At 32.9% G+C, this 16,280-nt stretch overlaps 1 protein-coding gene across 1 annotated transcript in view; it reads left to right on the top strand.

Annotated features, from left to right (window-relative positions):
- Positions 1-7,431, top strand: part of LOC128680628 (homeotic protein empty spiracles-like) — a 30,795-nt gene extending 23,364 nt beyond the window's left edge. Inside the window, exon 3 of the mRNA XM_053763903.2 lies at positions 2,146-7,431. Coding sequence (XP_053619878.1) covers positions 2,146-2,346 — 201 coding nt within the window. The 3' untranslated portion in view covers positions 2,347-7,431. The remainder of the gene's footprint in view (positions 1-2,145) is intronic.
- The last annotated feature ends 8,849 nt before the right edge of the window (positions 7,432-16,280 follow it).

Here is a 16,280-nt window from a genome sequence, read left to right as displayed (position 1 = left end):
GGTGATTATTATAATAATCATCGGCTATAGTCGTAGAATTGATCAATAATTGTGAAACCTTGTAATAAACGAGTATCGATTGTCAATATGGTCAAGAATAATGCGAACATGTTTTTTTTTTCCATTTTGAATGTTGTGCAAATTATATTTTCACTAATCACATGATTGATGAAAAGCTGTTGAATTTCCTTTCAAATTCACCTATCCAAGACGAAACACAAGAATTCTAACTGATGATTTATAAGCTACTAGTCAAATCGGATAAATATTTTGTCCATAATAATCAGATACGGAGAAGGTTGTAAGCATGCCTTATACCAATATTCCTACGGGAGCGAAGCCGCTAATTGCAGCTAGCTGGGAATGAAATACATTTAAGACTAGACTAGTAACTCTAGTGACTCAAATTAGCTCGAAAAATGCTTGTTATTTTAACATTTTCTTCATACAGAAATGGGATTATTTACTTTTTTTTTGGGAATAACCTAAAAAAATACTGTTTGCGTAATATATAATAAAGACGTGTATACTTATATGGCTCCCTCAGTCACGCGTCATTTATCACAAAGGGTGCTTGATTGATATTTGATGTCAATATGATTCGGTAATGTACCGTGACATGAGATGAGATGGGTGGGCAATGACGCTAGTCAACGATTGATTTTTAACGCCCGATTGAGGGGTGTATGTTTGAATTGTCAATTTTACCCAATTTTCGACCCACATTGAAAAACAGTTTCAAAATTAACGGGATATTTGCCGAAACGTGGGACACGTTGTAGCTACTTAAAAAAAAAAACGGGAATTTTAAGTAAAATAAAAATGTAATTGGGTATAAAACTTTTGTTCATGATTGTACCTAAAACGTGTGTAGTTTTCCAAGAAATCACATTCACTCGAAACTAAATGTTTCAATTTATTAAACAGCATAAAATGAAAACATAAAAGTTTCTGCATTAAAAACTGTAATAAGATTTTAAATCCGTCACGAAGTCAATATGGCGTCTTTGCATTGGCATGAAATTGTACTTGGGCATATTTATTGTTGTTACATACAAAACATGGGTATAAATTATTTTACTCGTTGCCGATAACGCCTTAGTATCGACGTAGTAATTGATTTTACGATTATAAACAAACTCGATCGATAATTCGATGGGATATTGGTTTTCTTTTAACTTTTGATATCGCCAGTACTTACGGAAGTCTTCTCTGTATTAATTAACAATAAATAAATGTAACATTAGATGTAAAACTTAGTTAAAGTACCTAACCTATAGTTATCTACTTAACGAAGCTCGAGTTTTAAAGCGCAGGTGACTTTAAAAAATAACTTAGGTAATCCTTAGATAATTTTCCAATAAACCAAGTCTATTTCACTTCATTAAATGTTTTAAACAATATCAATATTCCGTATTTGCTTTACTTAATGGAATTTAAAACAAAAGATACATGAAATAAAAATTTTTACTCTTTGTTTAAAAAGGATATTTATTTCAAAAGAAAATAAAGTCCCAACATGGCCACCATCATAAATGTAGATATAGCGGATTTTCCAAGTTTAGCCGTTTTAAAAGTTGTAAAGGTACAACGCAAAGATATCATTAATTTCTCAAAATTGTGATACTGGCTGGTAACTACGTGAATAGATTTCGCGGGCCATTACACTCGTGACAAATCGTGCAACAAAATGGCTGCCACTTTTTACGCGGGAAATGGTGCGCGCCAGAAAAATTTTCGACGCGGCATTTTCTTTCAATGGAGTGAAATATGACGGAGCAAGGGGATATGTGAATAGTTTTTATTGGCCCTTCCGTTAATCCTTTTGTTGTTTGAGCGTAGGACGGTTGTCTATGGTTGGGGTAATAGACACCCCTTTTTTGGAATAATGCATTCGATGTCCTTTTGTTGTTTTTATTTAGTGGCTTTGAAATATCGTTACATTTCATTGTCTTGAAACTATATAAAACATCTAATTCCATTTTGATCAAAATATATAATTTAATATATGAAAATCTATGATAAAAAGCACATTTATGTGTGCAATTGTTTTTTTTAACAACATACACCATCTTATTGGCTCACAAAATTCAATTTTTATTTCACTTATTTCCAGTATATCTAACCATTTGTTTTCTTCTGCAGGTCAAAGTTTGGTTCCAAAATAGAAGAACGAAGCATAAAAGGATGCAGCAAGAAGAAGAAGCGAAAACTGGAACCAAATCCAGTTCCTCTGGATCCAAACAGGATGACGGTAACCAATTCAACAATTCATACGAAGAAGAAGATGAAGAACTTATAGATATGGACATGGACGAACTAAGTGAGAGTGAGAATGAGACGTAGGAGTGATAAGTGACACTTAGAAGTGATTTGTAAATATTATAGTTGGTAAAAATATTTATTTATGCTCACGGACTTAATCCTTTTGCGTGTAATGAATTACGGAAACGCGTCAATCCCATGTGTTGCTAGAAATTAAAAAATAAGTGGGCTAACCTATCTGTGTTGCACTATATTTGGTTAACAGAGATAGTTTAACAAATTTCAAATTGTAAGACACTGGTAATGTCATATTTTGGTAGTTACTTAATTTACTTGTTTGATAGATGTATTGCAATAAGTAGAAATAGTACTGTAGCAGATTACGTTGATGAAAAAGTACTTTTACGTATACATACTTTCGTACTTATCTACCCGAGGTTCATTTAGTTATCTATACAAGGTTTAAAGAATTATAATAAATCTTGGAGTACAATGCTATTCAAATTCAAAAATCTTTATTTAATTTAGGATGATACACATCACTTATTGACGTCAAAAAATTACATGAACTAAGTCTGCTGCCGGCGCAGGTGAAGAAGAAGCGGCGCAACAAACTTCACCGCGGCCTTTTCTCCAAGGACGTCAATTAACAAATATTGGTCTTATATGTTATACCTATTTATCAATGGTGTCAAGGTATACCTACCTACCTAACAACTTTCTTCGTACATAAACTTAGTTCATTATCTAACTCAATTTTCCGCTTGCGGACATAATTTAATTTCAAAATGCCAATCTAAACCAATGACTCCAATAACGAAAATTAATCATTCTTATCAATTAAAAAAGGCAGCCATTAAATTAGACAATTCAAAATGGCGGCGGCGAGATCTTGTTAGTTGCTCACGAATTATCCAAATTGGTCGTATTATAATAGTTAGGGGCTAAATTAATTAAAAATGCCTCTTTTGATGCGTCCCTTCACTGATGTGGGTATAATTAGGCATTTTAGATCATCATTCCGATAGGCGTGGCCTTCAAACGAGCTGTCAACTTTAGAGGAAGATAGATATACTCTATGAGGTTATGATAGAGCGAGAGGTCGTCGAGATGGGCAGATTGTACAGTCATCTAGAAAATTGTTTAACAGTTGTTATATTTAATTGATAGATACGAGCGATCGTTGATTTATGTGATTAATTGGTTGAATAACTAGTTTTCTTTTAGTTTAAGTACTCGATTATTATTGGTTAACGTGATACGATTAAAAGTTATGCTAAAATTAAAATAACAACACCAGTGAAAATAAATATAAAAGTAAAAATATCATTAGATCTAATCTTTCAAAAAAATATTTTACGAAAATTCATTAAATTGAAGTAGCATAAATCATTTCCATTTTGTGAATTGGAAAAATTTTGGCTACAAGTATGTATTATGATCTCTAACTGATCACTAAAAATCAGGCAAATTTTTGAAACGTTTCAATACAAACAGTATATTCGAAAATACAACTTAATTAATTAATGTCTCAATAACTTATTATTGTAATGGGAAAGTTTAAAAAGCTTATATGTATCGAAATATTAATATTTTTATAACCGACTATACTCTCAAGGGCTATTATTAAGATGCGTTTAGAAACACCCTATCTTGCTTTTTGATCGCGTCCAGTAATTGCCCGAGACTGCCCAAATTGTTTTTAAACTGTTGACGATTGTTCTCCACAGCTATTTGTCTATGAGCCCAAACTTCACGATTAAGATCTATGGTCTTTCACGCGCCATATTCATTGTTACATACGTTATAACGTTATTGCCTATTATTTTGCTTTTCTTTTCCCAAGTAATGAAAGTGATTACCCGTTTAATAATAAAATTACAGGGAGAACGCCCGTGTAATTAGTTATTTAACGATATGAATATTTTTACATACATTTTTTTGGTAATTCTCTTTGTTTCTTATGCGCTCTGTCATGTGAGAATTATTACCAAAATAACGTTATTATTACTGTTAGAATTTTAGCTTTATAGCAGCGAATAGTTAATAACTAATTTTTGATTAATTTAACGTAATCAAGTGTTGACTACTGAGATGTCTAATTTTTTTTTTCAATTTAACTTATATAACAGTTGTTTATTATCGTTTTCTCTTAAAGAAACTTATCAGACTCAAAATCATTTTAAAAGTCAACTTGTGCTCTCTCAAAACATTGTGCAAGAAATCGAGTAGGTCTTTTAAAACGCGATTATAAGGCTAATTTGTATTTACCTTTCCGTCTTTTGTTCGATTGATTTACGATTACGAGTATCGAGTTGCGACCGTATCGATTTCAAAGTGCATCGGGTTAAAAACAAGCCGTTTAGTTATACGTAACTCCATAATAACACAAAAGTGGGATTTTAAATTGTAGTCATTTTATGTTTTTGTTGTATTACTGGCACTCTGAAGGTTGGCAAAATCTTTTTATTATTCATAAAGTATTTCCAAAATATTATGCCTTATATTTTTATATATTAAATACATATTTGCTTACATTTTTTTGCTTTTAAATATACATATATATATATATTTGCTTACAAAAACTTGTGGACTGGAAGAAATTTTCTCTTTTTTATTATTATTATTATTTAAAATATTATATAAAAGAAAACATAAAAAACTAGAATAGATATAATTCTGTGCCTTCATTTGTTCACGGCTTTATTCTTTGTAAGATTACACTTGTCTCAATTTCGAACTAGAGAATAGATCTGTCGGTTATGTAGCTTGTCTTATGGGAAGAGTTTCCCACTGTTGGACTGGTTTACACTCTTTGTCACTCTGGACGAGTATTCGGGTTTAATATTAAACATTTCAATGTTTAATATTTGCGGCTGGCCAGCGGTGTTCCTGACGATATCTCTCTTTGGGAATGCGGTTGTTGCCTATCAGCTCTCAAAGCCAATTTGCACATTAGTCGCCTCGTACGACATCCACCGGAGGACATGGAGTGGTCATATTCTAGGTCGGGAGTCACACGCCGCTGTTTCTCATTCGCTATCTCAAGTTAAATTGATTGCGATGCCATTATACTCTGACTATTCCATTTTCAGCTCGATTAACCACAAGTCCATTTTAATTATCGATTTTCTTCATTAACTGTGTGCGATTATCGACCATGTCGATACTTTACGATGCTCTTCTGGCATTTTTAATTACAAAAGCCTTGATTGCTTCTAATTCGCCGATTATACGACACTTTTCCTCTTATTGGAGTCCATTTGATAGGATTGATAAAGTTAATTTGATTGAGATGAAGTGATTAAGGGTTTAGACTTTGTCCCAATAACGAAGTACAATTTTTTTCGGGACAGGATTATAAGCCTTATAATCATGTCCCGAAAAAAATTGTATTTTATTATCACATGACAAAGATAGGCATAGAATCAGTTAAAATTAGGACACATTTTTGTGTATCATTAAATAAATATTATTTAAATGACATTACCAATGTATTTAGAATACAAAAATTAAATATAATATTGAAACATTATGTAACTGACATATTTTAGTTTTTATTTTTGGCGTTGTTTGTCTAGTATACGGTTCATGCATTAATTAATAAAAAAAAATATGCAACAGTCTTAATTGTCGCCTATTTTGGCACTATTTTTTGTTTCATAGCGTTAGCCTGCTTATGATATAAGCTACCTTTGACTAAATAATCTTATGATCTTTTAGAAGAGTGATTTTCTTTTCATAAAATGGGACAGGTTGTAAAACGCCAGATATATAGTCTATCAAAGTTATTTGTAATAATTCGCTCAATTTAACATAGGTAGTGTTAGTATCAGTTCCTTTAGAGTAAGTATGTGGGTAACATGAAGCGATAATATAAACATATGGTTATACAGTATTATATAAACTATATTCTGAACATTGAATTGTAATAAAATAAATTGTGACTATTATTTTAGTAAAGTACAGTCTCCTAAATGAAGTTTTAAGACTTTTTTTTTAATATAATTTAAGGAAAATATAAAAACTGTACTCACAATTTTCATTTCTAAGGAAATATTCGTTTTAATTTATTTTAGGTCATATGGTTTTAATTTAAAAAAAGAACATGCAAATTGACTGTTGATTGTATTTAATTTTCGAAATTTTATGACATTTATTGGTAAACATCGAGATTATCATACACGTAAATTGTGTATATTAAAATACTATTAAATTATAAATGAATCTGTAAATAATTATTTATTAATTCGTACTTAATTGAAATATGATTTTCACGTTAAGCACTTAATGGCTATTATTTAATATATCAGGTTTGAATAGATCAATCAGTTTTGTGTTATTCAATGATATACAAAATATGTATTGCCATATATGATAATATTGTTACTGTGTAAAGTGATTGTCAGTACATAAATGCAAGTCTGTCAAGAAAACATATTTTTAACGAACTACATTTTTTTGCCGTTGCAATACAAAATAGATAAATTCAAGATCGGTTGTTTAACACCCAGTGTTGCCAGCGAACAGGAGACAGCGCCCTCATTTCTTTATTCACTTCAATTTTTTGACAGACTATATATAATAGTTGAAAATATATTTAATGTTTCTAATTTGCATGCTTTATAGCCAATAGGCACACATTTTGATTGTGACGTGTCTTTTAAAAATCAAATTAAAACTATGCAATGTAAAAAAAATAAATTAAAGTTGTGGAGCATGCAATACAGTCAGTTTCATACGAAGAGTCATGTCAGAGGTCTTTAGGCGACTTGAATAACCAGTGTTAAGTTCCCCCCCCCCCAAAATGAACAAGTTTCATACCTACGAAATAAAATTAAAATTATTTTACTTGTGAATTTATTGACGAAAACTTTACACGATTTTTTTTTTTGGTAGTCACACGCTATAATCCAACAATTACTTGAGTTTCGAATGCCATAGTTGTGGTTGTAAATAAAAAGTAGTTTATTAGTTGTAAATTCTACATTCGAATTAGGAATTGTAAATAATCCTTTAGTCATAATAGTTTTAAGTGTATTTTTGTGTGTATATTCGCCCAAACATTTTCCCCAGTGACTGTACACAAGATAATTATCCACTTCATGACAGCAATGTATGTATGTGAACGACGAGTGATATAAAATATATGTTTATACTCATTTACTTGCTTTTGTTTTTCTTTATTTACAAACATGGACGTCCGTTATTGAAATTGCCTGTAAACAGCGGTGATTTCTATGGTAGAAAATTTATATTATAGTAGTATATAGGAAAATTATAGGACAGAAACTTATTAATGTATTATAAAAATTAATTACGCTAGAGAGAGATAGAAATAATTACTAAATACAATAGATTTAGAAAATATGATACTAAGAAATGATGGTTTATCATTTCTTATGTATATGTATTGATTTTTAAATAGTAGCATGAACATAAATAGGTTGTTCAAATTCAAATTCAAATTCAAATTAAAAATTCTTTATTCAATTTAGGATGATATACATCACTTATTGACGTCACGGGACGTTGTCCCGGGTAGTAGGGGCAAACCCGAGAAGCGCTGGCTTGATGTCGTCAAGGTTGATGCGTGACAATTTTCTGACAACTAGGGATCCCGACCGTGCTAAGTGGAGACGAAAATGTAGGAAAGCGGACACTGGGCTCCGACGCTCAACGGAGGAATGAACCCGTCTCAATACGCTCAGATGTGATAAATAGGGGTTGGTGGAAACCTATATTCTTCTCAGCGTGACTCGGCAAGTCAAATTATTGAAGACCAATAAGACATCACCGACACAACATTATCTGTGGCGTCATACGGGAAATATAGACTACTAGATGTTGCCCGGGGCTTCGCTCCCGTGGGAAATATAGCCTATAGCAATCTTGCAAAATGTTACCTAATCTAATGGTGAAATAATTTTTTAAATCAGTTGAGTAGGTTTCGGAGACTACCCCCCCTCAAACATATAAACTTACAAAATGATGAACTCAAAAGCTTTAGCTTTAGATATTCCCGTCCCGCCTTCGCTCAGGTCCATAGGCTATAATCCATATCAAATGCGATAGTCAGTCTGTCAATTCCGCTTTCAGGGCTAATCCGATGGACCGATTTTGAAAAAAAATAGTACCTATGCATGTAGATAAAACGAGGGTTTTCAAACATGATTACATTTTGTCAAAAATCCCAAAATGCCAAAAAATGATCGAAAGGTCCCAGGTTCGAATCCTACTCGTACCACATGAGTTTCTATACCAATCTGACTCATGTATTATTTTCATCGACCACCACTTGCTTCCGGTGAAGGAAAACATCGTGAGGAAACCTGCACACTGGTTGATTCTTATTAACTTGTGTGTGAAATGAAGAAGGCAATGACAAACCACTCCATTAATAATGCCAAGAAAGTTGTTGTGTGTGTTTAATTCCACGTAATAACCACGACCCTCAGCCATGAGGAATACGACTATAAAGAATTGTCGAAGCTACCTTACACAACTATCATGACATCATACAAGTGATGTCAACAGCATTTGGCACAAAAGGAATGAAAAGCAGTGACGTGAGCCTACTGACAATCAATCGATTATACTGAATCTCGAGTTTATGGAAGATTTCAATATGCTTTTGGCAAGTTTACATGGGGTTTTTATGTTTTTCCTTTTATTTTATTAGTTTGATTTGCTGATAAATATGTGAGTAGGGAGGTAATGTGCGGCTTCGTTGGCTTTTTATTGTTTGAAACGTGGCCGTAAAATTTAAAGTTATGTGAGCATGCAACTAAACAAGTCTTGTTTGAAGGTCGTGTCGACAATCATAATGAAAGTAGCATGGGATACTAAAAATATCTTTTAGGTACCTACACAAAAGATAATTTTCGCATAATCTTTGTACGATTGATAAAACGGGAGTTAATTGTCAAAAGAAATCGATAAAATATTCTCTCCAACAAATTCTCAATCTTGTTGATATATGATCAATTTTGCATACATGTAGTTTGAAGTATGGGACATAGGGACGTATATTTTATATCCATGGCAAATAAATGTCCCCGTGGGAAATTCACGGCAAAAGCTAGTACTGTATACTATAAAATTTGACGAAAAAATGCCCGTGAATGTCTAATAATATCTGGATAAATGCTTTCTATTCGACTTTTAATTAAGTACTTCAAATATAATTCAGTTTAATAAAATTTATTCAAAAATATATTTTTTTAATTAATTGTTTTTTTTTTCACCCCTTAATCGCCTCGTACGATATCCTCGGGACCATATGGAGTGGTTTTAGTCTAGGCCAGAATCTAAACGCCGGCGCTGCAACAGACACAATGTGCTTCTACCATCTAATCTCTATTTAACTAATTTTAAACATCATACTTCTAACCTATAGAATCAATATATACAATCACCAGCACTACACGCGTCCTACGCGGGCGACAGAATGCTGGTACACGGGGCGACGCGACGCGACGACGCGATACAATGCTGTGCGCGAGATACATTGGTCGAAAGTGCTAAAAAATCCATGTATTCGTACAGTCAACCGTTAACTTCTCTTGTTGGGTGCCGAATCCTTTGTGCTAGTTATTATGTTCATCATTGCACATTCATGGAAACTGAAGCGGTATGGAAAGTTTTAAGTATGTAGGACGCGGGAGTAGGTGAAAAACTTGCAAGATTTGATTATACATACGAGACAGGTGAAGCTAAAATTTTGTGATAATAAAATTTGTCGCTTACCTAGGACACCAGGTGAGAGAATTTAGATGTGAGATTGACCCCCATTTGGGGTTAAACGCAGCCTCCGTTTACATCCGTGCGGGGGTCAAAATGTCACTTAAAATTTTGTGAAACGGTCTTCAAATAAGAAAGCATTTCTTCGGCGAAGAGTCTGTTTATATTTAAACACTAAGGGTGGGTTGCATCGACAACCTTTGATGTTAACTTTAATGTGCTTAGTAAAAACGCAAAGTACCTACACTATTTTGCCAACGTCAAATTTTCAAGTCGTCATGTTAAAATCAACGTCAAATTTGACGGTTGTCACCCTTAGCCGTTTAACTTTTAAATCGTTATCTAATAGTCAAATTTGTCGTTGAATCGGTGCGCCGATGACGTATAGACAAAATGGCGTACTTTGCGTTATTCTGCGCACGTTAAAGTCAACGTAAAAGTAAATGTCGCCAGCCTGCTGGGAACTTTACCGCACGACGACGGCGATTTAGTGTCAATTTTTTATTTAAATTAATTTAATATTTATTATTTTAGTTTTAATTTTTAATTTTAACAAATAGCTTAGTTCATTTTATATACGATATTTAAAAACAAATACAATGTACGTAAAAGTTGACGGTGCAACCCGCCCTAAGAAAAATTAGTGCTGTACAATAATTTGAAGTCTAAGGATAAAAATTTCCAAGACGTTCCGGGAGGTCTACTAAGTACAAAATTATAATACTATATCACTAACAGGATCAATTTGAAATTCATTTTGCAACATTCCTTCAAAATCTACTTCATACGAACCGCCCACCGTATAACAATCTCTAAAACGCCATGACTATTCAGATTCCGGATTAAAATAAATCATAAACAAACTAAATAATCCCCTTTTTGAACACCTTTTGCGATAAAGTACCACTTTGCGGTTTTATTTCACTCAAAAGTCTTTGATTCGGCAAAAGATTATCAGTATTCTCTTACAAATATTTCGTGTTGAATGGTTCATCGTTATTTGAAACTTGTGCACTGGTTAAGAGGGTTGAAATTGAATGATAATTTGATTTCTGAATAATTGATAGTGTGCGAACTTTAACTGAATGTTCCGTAGGATGTTTGTTCCAATCGTTGCATTAGTATCAATTGTTGTTTAATTTTTTTAGTGCTAAATGAAAAAAATATCTTTATTTCACACTAATGACGTAAATTACAAGATATTTGTGACGATTTCTAAGATATTTGTGTTAGAAAAACTCGCTCTGCTACAGTTTATTATTACTACTGGATTATAAAACATTATCAGCAAATACAGCCATTTTATTTTCTTCTTCTTCTTTCTCTTTGAGTGTGTTATTGCTAACACTGGTGTCAGATTTGATTCAAGTCGCCTGAAGGCATTTAACATGGTTTTTACAACGAACTGAAATTTTATAGGTAATTTTGTGAAAAGACGGTTAATGATTTGTCTACTCTATAATATTCAGATCACCGATTGTTACTATCAAAACAAGTGTTGAATAAAAATTAAAATTTAGATTATTTATAACTCTAATTATTTTTTATAAATATTTCGAGATTACAGTTTTCTCCTTCGACCTGCGGTACCCTGAAAGGGAATTTCTTATCTGGCTGTTTATTTGTTAAAATCTATGATGTCGTGTGAGCCACCCGCGTCGCTTCGTGGAAAATTAGTTGAGCCGGGAACGAACCCACTACCTGTGGTTGGGTAATCCTTTTAGCTTTGACTTTTCCCGCGTCGGTAAACCGCCATTGCTCTTTTTAAGTAAATTGGTTAAATAGCTTATGGTTATCCGTTTTGGTGAAGATAAAAACATTTTTTATTCGGTAAATTTTTGTTGCGATATGATTTGTTGCTAGGTAATACAATCCTAGGCATTATTTGTGATTTCGGGATTTTTGGACGGTACAGAGACAAATATTCCATCGACATGAACCTCGCTCTTAAATTCATCGATGATGACAGAGACATTCGCGGGATAGTCCCGGGATTTGGGGTTCAATAAGAAAAACACAACAGAAAACAAAAAGAAAATATATCAAGTGAAAATATTGTTTAGTTAAATTCTTTTGAAAATCTTTAAAATCTGTACATAAATTTTGTCACGAAATTGCCGGTTTCGGCAAGTAATACTTAGGTACCGGGATTTTCGAGATTAAATGGAGTCCGGGATTGTTTTTCACCATCTCGACTTGAAAAGAAGGAGTACTTTTTATTGATGTTTAACCAAATTCTTTTTTTTGTTCTACAAAAGTCTTGTTATAAAACTTTTTAAATTTTATTCAAAAAACAAAATACAAAAAGTAGGCAACGCGCGTGTTACACCTTTGCCGTTGCAAGCGTTGATAGGCCGTGGTGACCACTTACCATCCGGTGGGTGGAAGGCCTGTTTGAATCTGAAATATAAAAAAAAAAAACAATCTAACTCAACCTCTTAATATGATAATTACAGTATTCTATTTACACTTTAAAACATTACCGAGTCATCGTAACAACATTGAGTTGTCAAATACGCGTTTGAGCTGTCAAAGTGTGGTACAGATAAAAAAGTTCAGCGGGTCACCTCACGACTCCGGGTGAGACCGTTAGATTGTGGTACAAGTCATAAGAACTTCTACACTAACTCACCACTTCTAACTAAAATTCATAAGAAGATTTATCACTTTTTTTTACTTTTTATTGTGAATGTGTGTCTTTTTGGTACAAATAAATGCATTTATCTATCTATCAAGCACTCATTTAGATTATATCCATGCTAATATATTAGAGAAAAGATTTGTATTTTTGTTTTTAATGGATAAATTAAAATAGTAAAGAAAGAAAGAAATCATTTATTCGGCAAACACATAAAATCCAAACATACAAAAGAGTAACAAATATATATCGAATAAAATATGTAAGCCGAAATGGCGACCAGCTCAGCATGGTGCCAAGGTATCAAGCCAAGGCGCTGATTTTCAGCTGGAACCAAGTACAAAAGTAGGTATGGTGGCAAAATAAACAAGTTAATATGTACGGAAACAGAAACAAACAAAAACAAACAATAGGATTAAACATATGACTTAGGAAAAAATATAAAAACCGGTGAAATCTTCAGGACCCGAGCGAAGCCTGGGCGAATAGGGATAAATTACTTAGATTGATTCAGCCCCAAAATAAGTTCGAGAGCTGTGTTATGAGATTCTAACTCAACGATACATTTTATTACATAAACGTTTGCAGATAAATCTGAAAAAGATTATTTTTCATGTCGACCTGACCGGAGACCTGACATACAAACAGACGATGGCTAACAGAGATCGTGCTAGGTGTAATTCAACATAGTTATTAGTATTATCATGCAGCGGGTCCATTTCTCTTGTGATAGTCCCCATGAGAATTACAAGAAGTGGGCCCTCAGACCACACGCACATGCCTAGATTACTGAAGAATGCATAACCTTCATTTCTATTTCAATAAGTACTGTCTGATTTATTTAAAACGTTATTACACATTACAAATATTAGTACATAATAATAACATTCCAATTTTTAAAGGCGTGCATACTCGTTAGTCTTAACATTCTCGAAGAATCCACAGTATCGCAATACTTTTATTATTAAATTAAATTAGTATACTTAAAAGCACGGATTGTACGTCAGATTGTCCATTAATATCTGGAATTCTCTAACAAAAAGAGGCAACAAGTACTTAAAAAAAATAATATTCGAGAAAGTCGCTACAGTTCTCAACTTAAACCAGCGGCTGTGGCATAAAAACCATCACGCATTTGTATTGGAATACTATCGCCTAACTAATTTCGGAGAAACGAGAATGCGTCCGTCAAAATGGTCTGTTTAAAAGCGCCCAGTTCTTTTTGGTATACCCAATTATGTATGGCAAAAGCTATGTTCATTATTTACTACTGCAGCACAGTCTCTCACCAAAAGTGACTACGGTGACCGCTTTCCATAAGATGAGCCGCATGCTTGTGCTTGCTTCGAAAAATATAAAAATAAGTCCAAATCTCTCCATGGAGAATACCAAATATGTCCCACTTTAGCCCGAACCTTGCCCATAAATTGACTGCCATAGACACAGATTAAACACAATATACAGATAATAATTGTTTCGGATTCTTTTAGACATGATTAATGTTAAAATTAACGTTACAGTAACAAGCGATTATTATTTAGTGATTATATTATTACAAGAGAAAGTTGCTTGTGGTAACATAGTAGCTGTGACCGTGACTTCGTTCGTGGCAATTAGTATTTTTATGAAACCTGAACTAAGGATTCCTGTTTTATGGAAAAGAATATATTTCTGTACACAGATCATAAAAATCGCTAGTAAATAATATTTATTTTTCAAGTGTGTTATTGCTGCTGTACACTGGTGTCAGATTTTATCCAAGTCGCGTAAAGGCATCTGACATGACTTTTACGACTACCTATTGACATCTAGTGGCAAGTAGTCGCATACACAATAGTGATAGCCAGTTTGCAGATTTCCTCACGATGTTTTCCTTCACTGGAAGCAAGTGGTGGTCAATGAAAATTACTAAAATGAGTCTGGTTGACAAACTCATGTGGCACGAGTTTTTCACGAGAGGATTTGAACCCGAGACAGGCGGACTCTCTTAACCATTTGAAAAAATTATGATGAAATTGTAATAAAAGAATGTTTTTGTTCAATTTTTTTGGGGAATCCATACTTCTACATTCATACTATTAGGTATTATAAATGCGAAAGTCTGTCTGTCGCATAAACAAAGACACTTTCATATATAAATAGTTTGGATATAAATATAACTACATATTTAGTATGGATTTAATAATTAACCAGAGCAGTCTAAATTTCTCCACAATTTCAAAATTCGAATTTCGAACATCCCAGTTTAGTTCCGATTGGATGAACGCCTGTCAAGATGGCGTCTTGTAATAGCGATTGACAGCTTCATCTCGATAACTAATCAAATTATAGACTTTATATAGAGGGAGTACTATAACTACACTATTTAAAATGTTGTATTACTTGTTTCTGTTCTATTTCAGACTTTATTGTTAAGTTAATAAGAGTTATGTTGGATTTTATTAATTTTGAGGTTATGTTTGCTGTTTTTGTGTTTATCGTAAAATCTATGGTTCGTTGACAGTGGCGTACGTGCATTGCAGAGCATTGTAAGGTTAAATTAGTTTTGTGAGCGCCAAATCTGTTATTATTTATCTAATCAGTGGTTTTTATATCTGTTAGTAATTCCTTTGGGGTTTGACGTTTATTAATCTGTGGTTACCATAGAGTGTGGAAGATTTTTTTATCTGTGGAGGGTCATCGATGTCAAAGATTATAACCTCATTTCGTTTGTTTTTTGTGTTGCGTTATCTCGTAATAGGCAATTATGTTGTTTTGTTGATTTTAAATATTTGTACGTGAGTACTAAAGCTGTAAATTGCTCATTAAATGATTAGATTATGATTGTTTCTGTAAAAAATTTGAACTGCGTTTATTTTTTTCGAGTTATAGAAATAGCTTATAAATATTATGTTAATTCCTTGTCAATTCAGACCAGCAGCCCTCTACAGGTCCAGTAGGTACCAAAGAAACTGTCTTGTCATTGTTCTTTTCAAGATCCTAATTATAGTAAGGAAGGACAGTCTGGGCAAGACGACAAAATAAATAGATGAGCCGTAGGAATTTTGAGTTAAAATATAGCCTTAGCAATCTTGGATAATGTACCTTTCTAATAATGAAAGAATTTTTGAAATCGGTTCGGTAGTTTCGCGGATTACCCGCCTCAAACATACAAACTCACAATCGCTTACCTCTTTATATAATATTATTAGTATAGATTAAGAAATAAAAAAGTGTTTTGTCTTAGTAAATAAATCAGGAAAAATATGGTTTTTAAGTAAAATCTCCCAAGTATCACTATTTAAAATGGGTATTTGGTTATGAAATACCCAAGAAACATCCGCATGCGATATCTGATTGGAACCGACGATTATTAATTTTAATTTACACTAAATGACATATGTCACTGTTCTGTCACCATGTGAGTACAACTTTATGCATTACGTTGTTTCACATTGTGCTATGCAATTTTTAACTTTATGTTCTAAGATTTATGGATATGGATGTTTTTCGAGGTGTAAAGTAATTTTTTTTTGATTAATTGATCGAATCGACTGATTTAAATGTATATTAATGTGTGTTGATTGTTGCCTAAAGTGCTTTTATTAATTAGGATTTTTTTGATCAATGTTGGTCATTTTTGTGATTTGATTTT

The sequence above is a fragment of the Plodia interpunctella genome, chromosome 24 (assembly GCF_027563975.2).
Source record: "Plodia interpunctella isolate USDA-ARS_2022_Savannah chromosome 24, ilPloInte3.2, whole genome shotgun sequence".
Classification (NCBI taxonomy): domain Eukaryota; kingdom Metazoa; phylum Arthropoda; class Insecta; order Lepidoptera; family Pyralidae; genus Plodia; species Plodia interpunctella.
Note: the sequence above shows the minus strand (reverse complement) of the source record. Positions and strands in the feature narration are given on the sequence as shown.